Source organism: Peromyscus leucopus, chromosome 3 (genome assembly GCF_004664715.2).
Source record: "Peromyscus leucopus breed LL Stock chromosome 3, UCI_PerLeu_2.1, whole genome shotgun sequence".
In the NCBI taxonomy this organism is placed as follows: domain Eukaryota; kingdom Metazoa; phylum Chordata; class Mammalia; order Rodentia; family Cricetidae; genus Peromyscus; species Peromyscus leucopus.
This window is the reverse complement of record NC_051065.1, coordinates 62,363,027-62,377,997: the sequence shown is the minus strand read 5'-3', so window position 1 is coordinate 62,377,997 and position 14,971 is coordinate 62,363,027. Positions and strand designations below refer to the sequence as shown.

The 14,971-nt window shown below is 36.3% G+C and overlaps 1 protein-coding gene across 17 annotated transcripts in view; it reads left to right on the top strand.

Annotated features, from left to right (window-relative positions):
• Kmt2c (lysine methyltransferase 2C) overlaps positions 1-14,971 on the top strand; it is a 231,185-nt gene that overhangs the window by 186,956 nt on the left and 29,258 nt on the right. For all 17 annotated transcript variants that reach the window (XM_028879484.2, XM_028879492.2, XM_028879494.2 and 14 more), the window contains 5 exons: positions 880-2,705; positions 3,818-3,929; positions 6,521-6,599; positions 8,035-8,098; positions 9,957-10,189. In XM_028879484.2, the coding sequence (XP_028735317.1) occupies positions 880-2,705; positions 3,818-3,929; positions 6,521-6,599; positions 8,035-8,098; positions 9,957-10,189 (2,314 nt within the window). The remainder of the gene's footprint in view (positions 1-879; positions 2,706-3,817; positions 3,930-6,520; positions 6,600-8,034; positions 8,099-9,956; positions 10,190-14,971) is intronic.

Sequence of the window (14,971 nt, the reverse complement as noted above, 5' to 3'; positions counted from 1 at the left end):
AGATGTATAACAAACCTAGACTTGCTAGTCTTTTAAGGAGAGAGCTCTTTAACATAACACACAGTTTTAATCTTGCACCTGTATCTGTTATATTCTTTATTTCCCTTTCTATTACAACTTAGTTGTAGTTTGTGCCCATTGCTGTTTTGGGGGGGTGGGACGTTGTATATACATGTGTATGTGGAGGTCAGAGGTTGATGCTTGTGCATCTTCTTCTATCACTCTTTACCTTATATTTCTGAGATAAGGTCTCTCATTCAACCTGGAACTCACCAATATGACAAGACTAGCTTTCTAGTGAGCCCTAAGGAAGCTCTAGTCTCCCACTTCAACCTCACTAGGATTATAGGCATTTTTTGCTTGTGTGAAGGATATACAAAATGTGGTTGTCACGCTTGCTCAAGAAGTTTTCTCTCTTTCTGTCTTTCTTTCCTGCTTTTAAAATTCTATTTGTGTGTGCAAGGCACAAGATACACGTGGTAACCTGAGAACAACTTTGTGGGATCGGTTCTGTCCTTCATGTGTCCTGGGAGTCACACTCAGGTTGTTCACAGAGCAAGCACTTTTACCCATGGAGCCATTGCACTATCCCAGTTTTGTCTATTTAAAAAAAAAAAAAAAAAAAAAAAAAAAGAAACTCTTAAAAAGTTTTTCATATATTATGTATTGTGATTGTGATCTTTTCTTCTCCCAATTCCTCTCAGAGTCTCTTGCATTTTCACTGCCGTTGGGCTTAGCAGTAGTATTTCTTTCTTTCTTCTTCTTCTTCTTAACCTATAGACTAACTTAAAACTTCTTTTTTTTTTTTTTTTCCTCATCTCAATTCTAAATTGACCGTCATTCTTAATTATTTGGGTATTTTTTTTTTCCCCCTTTCAGATTTGGATTTCCAGGAGCTAGCCATGGTCCCATACCAAGCCAAGATCGCTTCCATGTGCCTCCTCAGCAAATACAGGGATCTGGAATTCCTCCACACATAAGAAGATCAATGTCTATGGAAATGCCTAGACCTTCAAATAACCCACCAATAAATAATCCAGTTGGGCTTCCTCAGCATTTTTCACCACAGGGTCTGCCAGTTCAGCAGCATAACATACTAGGCCAAGCATTTATTGAATTGAGGCATAGAGCTCCTGAAGGAAGGTCACGGTTGCCATTCGCTCCTTCTCCTGGCAGTGTTATAGAGTCACCATCTCATCCCAGACATGGAAATTTCATTCCCCGACCTGATTTTCCAGGCCCTAGACACACAGACCCTGTGAGACAACCTCCCCAGTGTCTACCTAACCAGCTACCTGTGCATCCAAATTTAGAGCACGTCCCACCATCTCAGCAAGAGCAAGATCATGCTGCCCACCAATCTTCTGTTGTCATGAGGCCTCTAAGTCATCCCTTAGGTGGTGAATTTTCTGAGGCTCCTTTGTCTACATCTACTCCAGCTGAAACAGTACCTGATAACTTACAAGTAACGAGTCAGTCTTCTGATGGTCTAGAGGAAAAGCTAGACTCTGATGACCCTTCTGTGAAAGAACTGGATGTGAAAGACCTTGAGGGAGTTGAAGTCAAAGACTTGGATGATGAAGATCTAGAAAATTTAAATTTAGACACAGAGGATGGCAAGGGCGATGACTTGGACACTTTAGGTAATTTGGAAACAAATGATCCTAACCTGGATGACCTCCTAAGGTCAGGGGAATTTGATATCATTGCATACACAGATCCGGAACTTGACTTAGGGGATAAAAAAAGCATGTTCAATGAGGAATTAGATCTTAATGTTCCAATTGATGATAAGCTAGAAAATCAATGTTTATCGGTTGAACCAAAAAAAAGGGATCAAGAAGACAAAACTATGGTTCTCAATGATAACGATTTGTCACAGAAAAAATCCACTCGTACCAGTGAGATAAAGACAGAAGCCCTATCTCCACACCCTAAAGAAGAAACACTGAGTGAAATTAAGAAAAGTGGTGACAGTAAAGGTGATACTGATGCTCTGTGCTCACAAGCTTCTGCTCATACAGACCCGAGTGACAGGGAAAAGACTTCTTTGCTGCCTACTGATCCAGATATGCTTGAGAAAAGAAACAATCGAGAAAATGCTGGCTCTGGTGTCAGTACCATTCAAGGCTCTACTCCTCTGCCTGCTCAGGATGTGATGAACTCTTGTGATATAACCGGAACAACTCCAGTCCTTTCAAGTTTACTTTCTAATGAGAAATGTGATAATTCAGACATTAGGCCTTTGGGGTCTTCCCCACCAAATATGCCCATTTCACCATCCACTCATGGGTCAAGTTTGCCTCCTACATTAATAGCACCACCTGGCCCTCTTTTGGATAATGCCATGAATTCTAATGTAACAGTGGTCCCTAGGGTAAACCATGTTTTTTCTCAGGGTGTGCCAGTAAATCCAGGATTCATTCAAGGTCAGTCATCAGTGAACCATAATTTAGGGACAGGAAAACCTACAAATCAAACTGTGCCTCTCACAGATCAGTCCAGCACCAGTGGCATGTCTGGACCGCAACAGCTAATGATTCCTCAAACATTAGCCCAGCAGAACAGAGAGAGGCCGCTCCTTCTAGAGGAACAGCCTTTGCTTCTACAAGATCTTTTGGATCAAGAGAGGCAGGAACAGCAGCAGCAAAGACAAATGCAAGCCATGATTCGTCAGCGGTCAGAACCATTCTTCCCTAACATTGGTAGGAAATTCCTTGTATCTCAAAGTACATTACTGGGGGCATTTGGGTATATGTAGCATGCTTGTAAGATTTCATTATTGAAATTTCATTTGGAGTATATCAGTGAGAGTTTTCTGTCTTCTTAGATCTTTAAACTGAAAACAGGAGTTTTAGATTCCTTCCAGTCAGTCAAAATGATGAAAACTTTGAATTGTGACCTCGTTCAATTCACCTTTTTAATGGAAACTAGTCCTTCTTTTTAGTTTTTAATCTGTCAATTGTTACCAGTCTTTTTTCAGACTCATGAGAAGAAAAATTTAAGAAAATTATGATAGAAATAAAGCTTCTTGTTTGTGTACAAGTGTTTGTTAGTAATTTTTTGGTTGTTTTTGTTTTCCCCACAGAAGCTCCTTTCAACTTATTTTTGTTGATTTACTAGTTTTAAGAAAATACAAATCCATGCAGCCCATATTCTTCAGTGCCCTGCCTTATAAGAATTAAAAATCAGCGGGCACATATCTGAAGAATATTTTCTTCTAAACAATAGTGACAACAAAAAAGCATTGTATCAACATTGTAGTACAAATGGCATCATTTGCTCCTTTTCCCATGTACATGCAAAGAGATATTCTTTCAATATCCTCTCAATACTTTTATTATGTAGGTATATCCTAGAGGCGTTGGTAGATTTTCTTTTAAAAATTGATAACTAATTTAGTGGAATTATTTAGTATTGGGAATAACTGCAAATTCTTATTCCTTTTATTGCAGCCCCAAATAAATCATTCTAATTAGCTCTATAAAAGTTTGAACCAATAACAATTGCATTATTGTACATTACTGTTATGGTTACCTATAGACTGACAGACTTATTCTACTTACTAAAGGACTAATGTATAAGTATGCTTCTTTTATGGATACCTGAAATGTAGCTAAATTCAAGGTTAGGTTGTTACCACTTTTGGATTCCCCCATGTAGCATAGAAGAAACATAATAATGATTATTAAACGAGAAAGAATAAGAATCTATAAATTATGTAATGGTTATGATACTTAAGTTCATCACCTCGTATATTTTGAACCATGAACTTGAACTATGAAATAAGTAATGTCAAAATACATTTCTTCTTTAGATTTTGATGCAATTACAGATCCTATCATGAAAGCGAAAATGGTGGCTCTTAAAGGCATAAATAAAGTGATGGCGCAGAACAGTCTGGGCATGCCACCAATGGTGATGAGCAGGTAGGTCAAAGTGCTGTTTTCTTCCTGGGCACGTGGATGTGCATGGGAACACTACTGCTTCTTAGAAAGAGGTCATAAACCTCAAAAATCTATCTTCTGAAAGTGAAGACTATTTAAAATCAGCTGGATATGATCATACATAAAGTGTTATGCAGATGCAGGGAATTAACTTCCACTAGGTTTTTTTGTTTGTTTGTTTGTTTGTTTGTTTGTTTTTTGGGGAGAATGAACAGAATAAAATACCATGTACACATTGGGAAGACTGACTTGGCCATTGACAACATCCAAACTGTTTCCTTTGTGTTTATTTTTTTTATTTAAAGAAATATTAGTACTAAGATTTTTCATTTGAGAAACTCAATGGTTAAGGAAAATGTAAATTCATCTCTGAAATGAAATAATCCCAAACTGCCTTTGAATTAGAGAAGGGAAAACAGCAGCTTATGGGATATTTGGATACTGGTAGTTGGATAGTTTTAACACCTAACAGAGAAATGGAATTTGTGCATTCCAGAAGGTTAAAGTTAGAGCAGTCATGTACCCCAGTGGAGTGCTTCTTAAATCTTGATCATTTTCCAACTTCAGAATTATGTGGAGCTTTTTTTTTTTTTTTTTTTATAAATGCAGTTTCTTTGCCTTACTACAGACCTACTGGATGGGAATGTCTAGGGATGGTGCCGCATGCTTGTATTTCTGACTAGCACCTTGAATGGTTTTTTTGGTTGTATTGTTGTTTCTGACTTCTGTCAGAACAGTAAATAGATCCTTAATTTATTATAATGATCTTGTTGAATTATAAAAGAGAGTGTAAATGATTGTGGAATTGATTGTCTGAATAGGTTGAAGATAAAGGCATATGCTTTAGAGAACTGTGCTGATTCTCTGGGTATGATTACAATGCATTTTTTAAGGTCAAAGTAGAGATAGTAGTTTGTAAAGATTTTCATTACTGAGCAGGATTTATTAGCACTGTTTCTCTCAGGATAACTTTTTATGGCATAAGCCTTTTTAACTTTAAAACCTTTGACATCTTTTCAGATATATAATAAAAATACAAAATTGAAAACGAAGTGAACTATATTTGAAACAGTTACTAATATATGATTATATTTATGATATACATGTATTATAGTATATTAACAAACTTAGCAGTAAGCTTCATAAGTACTACAATTTCAGGGTAATGATTGGCAATGACCTATTAGGTATGTGCAACACTTGATAGGAAAAATGATAGGTTTCCTGCTGGTGAGTACCGCTAATAAATGATACTTCAACTTGATAGAATAAAGGAAATGCTAGATTTTGTTTAGCTTTTAATTTAAAACATGGTCTTCAGAATCAGAAATCTCAGCATCTCCTGTGTTCAACGTAATTGTATCTGTGTCTGTTAAACATGCAATACTTTGTCAGCCACATGGTAAGTGTACTGGTAACTATTCTGAGTGCTTTGCAGAACAAAGATAGTCCCTTCTGAGAGTAGTGTGGTTGTGTGTTGATGATGGCAGATAGCGAGTGACCAGGGCCATAGTAGGGAGAAGGGAGATAAATGAATCAGACTTCTGAGTAAGAAATCACAAATATATTTCCTAAAGTCTAATATGATATAAATGCTTCTTTACAGTATTTGGAATATATTTTGAAATTGTGTTGTATGTATATCTTAATATGTAAAGCATTCACTGACTCAATTGGACAGGCATGTTTTCAAATAAGCCATAATGGTCCTGTGTCAGTTATTGGTTTAATTAAAATAATGTTTCACCAGATGGATTTAAATAGAGGTTAGTCACCAGTTTTATTTTTTAAACTTGGTTTGACCATTAGATACAAATACATATGTGAATGAGTGAAATTTTTTGAGATAACCTCTTTTGTTTTTAGAATATAAAAGAGCTAACCAGCACCGCCCCTCAACCCCCTGGCCCCCCAAAGCCCTAGTGTCTTGTTCTGTAGCCCAAGCTGACTTGGAACTCTTAAGTAGCTCAAGCTGGCCTTGAATTTGTGGCATTCCTCCTTCCTCAGTCTCCTTGTGAACCACCATGTTCAGTCAACTTGTTCCTTTTTTTGTTTTGTTTTGTTTTTTTGTTTTTCGAGACAGGGTTTCTCTGTGTAGCTTTGCGCCTTTTCCTAGAACTCACTTGGTAGCCCAGGCTGGCCTCGAACTCACAGAGATCCGCCTGGCTCTGCCTCCGGAGTGCTGGGATTAAAGGCGTGGGCCACCACCGCCCGGCCAACTTGTTCATTTTTAATAAAGATTGCAATTGAGTAGTTTCCTTAGTTTGTGCATTGAAGCTAGATTTTCACCATAATTGTATCCTAAAAAATATTTTAATGAATCTTGTAAGAGCCCAAGCTCTGGATGGAATAGCTTATCTGGCTTCTTATGCAGCTCATGAAGTCCTCATGAAGATACCTAATCATTCTGAGCCTTATCCATAGTGATAGGAGGGTTCTGGGTGCACACTTGATGAAGTTCAGGGAAGAGCCCTGTTGAATGCCCTGAAATGGTTGTAGTAAGTTGCAGATTATTAGGCACCTATATAACTGGTTCTAAGTTCATCATATGGTACTATGCGCTTCCTTTACAGATTCCCTTTCATAGGCCCATCAGTGACTGGAACGCAAAACAGTGAAGGCCAGAACCTGGTGCCTCATGCTGTAACTCAGGTAATGCTTCTTGAATCTCATTTATGGAGGACACGTGGACCTAAGTCTTACCAAACCCAAATCATAGTGAGGCCCCTCCTAGAAAGAAATAGGAGCTGATCTTCTGGCAACACAGTGAATTAAAGATGTGTCTTTGCTGTATAAACAAAAGACAGATTTTAAACACTGGAATTTCTGCAAAGGACTTGTACACATTAATGATAGAAAGTTCCCTGGAAGGAGATTAAGCTCTTTGGGCTTCTGGCTTTATATTCATTTATTACTCCTGAAAGACATTTCATATCCTGTTCATTGAAACTAATCCATCACATTTAAAATGTAAAACTGCTGGAAACAGGGAGAAATAATGTCAGTAATCATTCTATTAGGTATAATTATTTCTTGAGATGACTTTGATTTTTGAATATTGAGCATTTATAATCAACTCTAAGTATAAACATTGATGCTATGTTCATGGTATCAAGTCTGAGAACAATAATTTTATGTGTGTTGTTTTCTGTGTTGATTTTTAAAACATGTCTCTGCTTAGTGCAGGGGGACCTTGCTCTGTGTACTCTTGGAATTATCATATACTCTGCCAGTTATAATTTATATGTATTATGCAGATAATTTTTGTGTTTTCCTTATTAAGAGAGAAACATCCTTCGATACACTGGGAAGGCATAAGCATAGTTGAGTTTTTAAAATTCTCAGTTTTACTATGAATTCACTGTACACTTTCAGCAAGTTCTTGAGCCTCTTTTTACTGCTGTTTCAAATGTTGCATCAGCTATCCTGCAGTACTGTAAGACTGAACATACTATATTCTGGCTGTTGAACACAGCTCATGTCTAACAGAACTTGTATCAACTGGGTAAATGTTTTTATCAAGGTTCTATTTATCAGGTCCTTGCCAGAAAATTGTGACTTTATCAGCTATTCAGTCACTGTGAAAGAAGCAAGACATTAGTTCAAACAAAAGACTAACATAAAAATGAGTGCATTAATGAGTGTACTACATTAATTCTTGCTATAATTAGCCTTTTCTATACAGTACTGTTTAGTGAATCTAGAACATGTGTTTATGAATTTATTGACAAAAAAAACAGGTAGGCATCATCAAAACATCAAATTTCATGTAAATTTTTAGCTTAGCTGTGACAATATTTGATTTACCCTCATATTATATTTTAGATGAATAATTAATCTAATTTTGCTTTTCAACTAAATATGGAAAATATAGTTCAGAGATAGAAATAATTGTTCAGATACTAAACTGTTGCCCAACTAATTTATTCTAGCTTTTATATGAAAAGAAAAGCTTTAAAGGTGTTTTAGAAAATTAAAATTTTTCTTTTTTTTGTTTTCATTTTTTTTCCCCTGCATTTTGAAGTTTTTTTCCTCTCTTAAACTGAAGTATGCAATTAAACATATTTGTAAATTTTACTTATTTTAGGATGGCAGTATAACACATCAGATTTCTAGGCCTAATCCTCCAAATTTTGGTCCAGGCTTTGTCAGTAAGTATAAATCTAATAAGTTACCTCTTTTCTGGGGCTTGCTTGTTTGACTATATTTGTGTTGTTTTGAAATCTTGGAGTTAGTGTAGGAGTGTTACCATGAGCCTGAGTGCCTTTCTCTTTTATCAGCGTTCACTGTCCTCTAGGCATCTTTACATCCAGGCATGTATTTTCATTGCTTTTTTTTTTTTTTTTTTTTTTTTTCTGCTGTGCATGAAGAATTAGCTAGAAATAAATACTTTAATGCAGGGAAATCATCTTCCCTATTTTCTTCAACATTGTTGCTCTTTTTAAAATAGACTTGGCAATTTCCAATCTATAGCATTAAACCACGTTTGCTCTCCTGACAGTCTGTTTATGACAAGGACACTAATTGGGGAAAACAAAGGGATATGTTTAAAGGAAGCTGGGTTGTAGCATGGTGTGAAGGTCAAGTGTGCAAGATGCCACTGAACCCTTCTAGCTGTCCTTAGGGGTCCCAAGGTGGTTCAGGATAGCATTTAACGTTCCCTCAAACTGAACCTTTCTGAAATCTTCAGACTGTTTAGCTAACTTTTTTCACCATTATCTTTCATTTTGCTCACCTCTGCTCTCCTGGTTCCAGAAACCAGAAAGGCTTTCCTTGCGGTAGGTCTCATTCTACCAGAAGCAGAACTTCTGAAACCTTGTGAAAAAGCCTGTTCTTGACAAATACCCTTCAAATTTAGTGCACTAGATTGCACATTCATACATATACTAGAACTTTTGGGTTTAGGAACAAACCCAAAGTCTGACCTTTTGAAATTCCCCCGCATTAATTATGATCATAATTTGAATACATATTTGTATTAAAAACAAGTAAACTACTATAACCAACTGGCTTTTTCTGGCTGTATTGTGCCCATTGGATTTGGTTGGATCTTAATGTATGACAATATTCTGTTATCATTGATGTTATTTTCAGCTAATGTCCTCTAGGATTGTGATTTTCTTTGTCTTGTAGTCAGTCAAAAAGGAATACTCAGAATTTTTCACTACATGAGATAACCTTTTTTGGAGACTTGGCATCAATGGGATAAAGTACTCTAAAAGAACAAGGAGGGAATACTAGTATGAGACAAAGATGTAATGGGGAGAGGCATTACCAGTCTTTATAGTCGAGGAAGAGTTTGCTTGGTTAGCTATCACCTCCCCTGGTAGACATAGAAATTACAAAATTAATGAGTTAATCAGTGTTTTCAGCTTATATATTTCCTTTATAAAATGTCAACTTCAAATTGCTTCTTTCTAAAGTATTCTGGGTTTCACCTCCCTGCTTAATATATGTGTGTGTGTGTTTGTGTATATATATATATATATATACATATACACATATATATATACACGTGTGTGTGTGTATATGTATATATATATATTCCCCCAGACACTAATAAGATGTAGGGAAGATATTACAAACTCAGAGAATTCAGCATGGGAAATGACTACCTAATCCATGTTATGGAAGTTAGTGGGCTATATCTTCCTTGCCTCTTCGATCTGTAAAATTGAATCAATAAAATGCACATATAACCTAATGTACAGTTTGGTTTATGGATTAGATAATTTGAATCTTTTGGAGCATTGGAGTTTCAGAACTTACAATTATTAGTTAACTAGTGTTTTAATTAAGCATTCTCTAGCTTTCTTGAGTAAATGCTTTTTCTAAAAGCTGATACTTTATAGTTATATAGGACTCTAATATTTAGAGTTTTGTTTTCAATTTTTCCTTTAAATATTCATGAAGAAATTATATCTTCTTACAAATGAACTTGTTTAACTTTTAATAATCTTGGACCCTTTAGAAAATTAACACACTTGTAATTTTGATTTTTTTCCTCAGATGATTCTCAACGTAAGCAGTATGAAGAATGGCTGCAGGAGACTCAGCAGCTTCTTCAGATGCAACAGAAGTATCTTGAAGAACAAATTGGTGCACACAGAAAATCAAAGAAAGCCCTTTCAGCCAAACAGCGCACAGCCAAGAAGGCAGGTCGAGAGTTCCCAGAGGAGGATGCAGAGCAGCTCAAACATGTTACAGAGCAGCAGAGTATGGTTCAAAAACAGCTCGAGCAGGTAAGACAGGTTTATAAATGGAAGTCGTCCACAGTAAGAGCTGTTTGGGTGTGGCATTCATTCATTGGCTCAGGGTTTTAGTTTATGCTGTTAAATGGCATGCAAATTACACTACTCTTGGACCTTTTTACCAAGGAAGTAGCTTCCTAGTCCTGTCCAAGCAATGCTTGCTGCCACTTAACTAGCTTACTGGTTGCCACTAAAGAGCCTGACTTTACAACTCTCAGTGGTTAAGAGCACTGGCTGTTCTTCCAGAGGTCCTGAGTTCAGTTCCCAGCAACCACAGGGTGGCTCCCAACCATCTGTAATGAGATCTGCCACCCTCTTCTGGCATGCAGGCAGAACACTGTATACATAATAAATACGTCTTTAAAAAAAAAAGAAATATTTTTATATGCTTTCAGCGACCCTGGAATAATTGGATAAAGTAGCTATTTCTTTTGTACTAAGAAATCACTACACCAGGTGTGGTGGCACACACCTCTAATCCCAGCACCTGGGAGGCACAGGCAGGTAGATTTCTATGACTTTCAGGTCATCCCTGTCTAAATAGTGAGTTTCAGACCAGCTACAGGTACATAATATGACTCTTATTTTTTTTTTTTTTTAATAAAAAAGAAAATCAAATCATGTTGCCATACACATGCTCTCACATCATTTGACAAATTAAGGCTTTTTTGAAGACGAGGCTCACAAACAGTGAACTGTGTGCTACCACTGTCCGTGTTTCATAGTATATTTTTATGCTTATTTCTTATTTTGGTCCCTGAAGTGAAGGATAGAGCTATCGTTAGGTGGTACAGTGCTTGCCTAGCATGTGTGAGATACTAAGTTCACTCTCAAGTGCCTTCAAAACAGTAACACAGCCAGGTAGTGGTGGTGCATTCCTTTAATCCTAGCACTTGGGAAGCAGAGGCAGATGAATCTCTGAGTTCAAGGCCAGTCTGGTCTACAGAGTGAGTTCCAGAACAGCCAGGGCTACACAGAGAAACCTTGTCTTGGGGAAAAAAAAAAAAAAAACTAACAAAACAGTAGTAACACAAGACAGGGAACGAAAAAACTAGAATATCTTGAAAAGGGATTTATTTTAAAAGTTTAAAATGAAGTGTTCAAGATGAGTTCAGAGTTCACTCAGTTATTTGCCTTAATGAGTTTTAGTACCTTAGATTTTTTACAAATGTTTATCTATAAATATTTATAGGCTGGGTACTGTGGCACATACCTCTTGTCCTAGCTACTAGAGAAGGCTGAGGTGGAAGAATTACTTGAGTTCATGAATTAAGTACCAGCATATGTAACACAATGAAATTCCATCTCAAGGAGAGAAAAGGACAAAAGATGCCTGTTGGCAGAAGTTTCTGTCCCATCCACCAGCTCCCAAATAACTGACATGGAGACTTAATATTACTTCTAAATGCTCGATCAATAGCTCAGGATTGTTACTAGCTAACTCTTACACTTAAATTAACTGATTTTTTTTTTTTTTTAATCTATTCTTGGCCACGTAGCTCATGGCTTGTTATGTCATTTTGTACATGTCTTGCTTCCTTGGCAGCTAGCTGGCTGGCATCTCCTCTGACTCTTCCCTTCCTCATCCCATCATTCTCAGTTTGGCTTTCCTGCCTAACTGTTCAGCTCTTGGTCAGTCAGCTTGTTTATTAAATCAGTCATAGCGAGATATATTCACACAGTGTACAGAAGGGTTATTCCACAGCAGACACCACCTCCTACCACAAAGGTTTAGTATAATAATAAAGTTTAGTGCACCCTTTTGATTGAAATAATACATAGTAATAAAATGAATGAAATTGTGGATACATGCATACAACTTGTATTTCAAGAGTATTACATTGAGCAAAAAGAAGCCGTTCCCAATAATTTATGTAACATGAAATAACAAGAGTTACACAGATGAACAGTATATTAGCAGTAACTATGGGGAAGACAAGCAGAGAGTTTGATTTTAAAGAGGAGACATGGGGGAGTTTTCTATACTAGAACACTTTCTTGATTATGATGACTATAATTTCTCTGTGTGCTAATAATGCATAGAATTGTACACCAGAACTTAAACTTTGCCATTGTTTTAAGTTACAAATTAAAAAAAAAAACTCAAGATATTAATACTAGTGGCATATAAGAAGTTCAGAGAATATTGGTTTATATAAATAGAAATATTCCCTGTGTAATGAACACTCCTGGAAACACCTCTGTCTTGTCTTACTTGATGTTGTCTACAAATTAAAGATATTGCTATTATCACCACTTGACACTTAAAGAGACTGGTGGTATGCTTGCTCATTATTTAACTGTTAGATTAGGGCTTTGAACTCAACTGTCTTCCTCCAAGTCACAGATACCAACACAGTATACCTACAACATGGTGATTATACTGTTTTCATTGACTAACAAACTGGGGCCATTACAGAATGAGAGCTTTTTTCTCTTTAGATTCATTCTCTGGACCTATGTTCATTGATGGTAAATACTCTTTAATCATATAATTACATAATGTATTTTTAGTCGCTTTTCTGCGTATGATGAAATTTTTGTCAAAACTTTCCTCCTTAGTAGAAGCAACATAATTTGGATGAAAGCCTAGTTTTTTGCAAATCAATTGATGAAATTCTATTTATGAGCTAATATACTGTATTTGAAAAATTAGTCAGGCACATCCTTAACCACATGGTTGCCTATAGCACACTGTAATCTCAGTAAGAAAGTAGTTTATAGATTTTGTTTGTGTACATTGGAGAGTGAACCTAAGTCTTTGCACTTACTGGGTGTCTTAGTTTCTTTTCTCGCTACTGAAATAAGAGTAACTTAAAAAAGAAAGGATTTATTTTGCCTCACAATTCCAAGTTACACAGTCAGTCATGATGGAAAAGTTACAACAGCAGAAGCTTTAGAGAGCTGGTTACATTATAGTTGTAGGCAAGAAGCAGTTCAGTTCACTCTCTGTATTTTATGCAGTTTTGGATCCCCTATCCTGGGGATGGTCCTATTCAAAATTAAGATGGATCTTCCTATATCTTTTAACATAGAAAAGATAATCCCCCACAGGTATACCCAGATGCCCATCTCCCAGGTGATGCTAGATTGTCAAGTGGCCAACCTAACCATTATCCCAGATAAGCACTCTACCCCTAAGTAATAATCCCCACCAATAGTGATGTTTTTAGAAATGGTAAAAAAAATGGCAGAGATGAGTTCAAGTTCTACAGAGCTAGTTCCAGGACAGCTAGGGCTGTTACACAGAGAAACCCTGTCTCAAAAAACCAACCAACCAACAAGAACCAAAAAAAAAAAAAAAAAGAGGTAGGAATGGGCTGGCAAGGGGGCTTCATGGGTAAAGGTGTGTGCTGCCAAACCTATGGCTTGAGTTCAATCCCCAGAACTCACTTGGTGGAAGGAAGGGATCAACTCCTGCAAGTTGTCCCCTCACCTCCACACCCATGCTATGGTATGTGGGCACCCATACGTGCATATAGTAGATTTCAACAGAACTTTAAAAGAACAAATAAAAAGATACAAGCTATATGCACTGCTGGAGAGGAGACCAAACACTTTTACTTCACAAAATATATACTAGCTTACCTGGGAAACCCAAGAAAGTAAATTGGATTACTATTAAAAGTACTGGGTTAAATATGTTAAAAATGTAGATGGTAAGTGCTTTTTAAAGTGTGCATATCCATCCATTTGTAACTTTCTTCCCCGTTTTCTAATGATAGGGTGGGCGCCTAAGAAAATGTATTACATCTTGACTGTCCTTTTCCTGTAGTGTATAACACAATTTTTTAAAAAACTTAACTGACTTTTTAAATTATTTATTAAGAATTAAAAAATAAAAAAAAGCCAAGTGTTATGGCGCACGCCTTTAATCCCAGCACTCAAGAGGCAGAAGCACATGGAGTTTGAGGCCAGCCTGGTTTACATAGCGAGTTCCAGGACAGTCAGGAATACATAGAGACCCTGCCTCAAAAAAAAAGAAGAAAGAAAGAAACAAAATCTAATTAGAAATTTTAAAATAATCACTTCAGAGCTTAGACAGGTTTCAGAAATTAGAATTTGAATGTGTCACCAATCAAATTTAGAGTTTTATCAGTTTTTTAATCTAAGAGAGGGATGGCATATGTGCTAATAAATCTTTTAAAATTATTTTATGTATTTAAGAAATGGAATCCTAGCCAGGTGTTGGTGGTGCACACCTTTAATCCCAGCAATTGGGAGGCAGAGTCAGGCAGATTTCTGTGAGTTTAAGGCCAGCCTGGTCTACAGAGTGAGATCCAGGACAGAAACCCTGTCTTGAAAAAACCAAAATTATATATATATATATATATATATATATATATATATATATATATATATATATAAAATAAAGAAATGGAATTTTAACCGGATGTGGTGGTGCACACCTTTAATGCCAGCACTTGAGTTCAAGGCTAGCCTAGTCTACAAAGCAAGTTTTAGAACAACCAGTGCTACACAGAGAAACCTTGTCTCAAAAAACCAAAAAAAAAAAAAAAAAAAAATTAAATCTTATTAAGTGGTTACAATTTTAGTCTGCTCTCAGTTATTCTAACCTTGTACATTAATGTAACTTCTGTGGCATTGTACTTTGTTGTTTTCTGTTTTATCTTACTGTTAAGTGTGTTGTAGTTTAAATGGCATATGAATTTAATGCTTATTTTAGAAAATTAACTTTGATTTTTTTTGTGGATATTTAATATGCAAAGAACTTTCACAAGTTAAAAAATAATTTAACATTCTTTTTGTGTG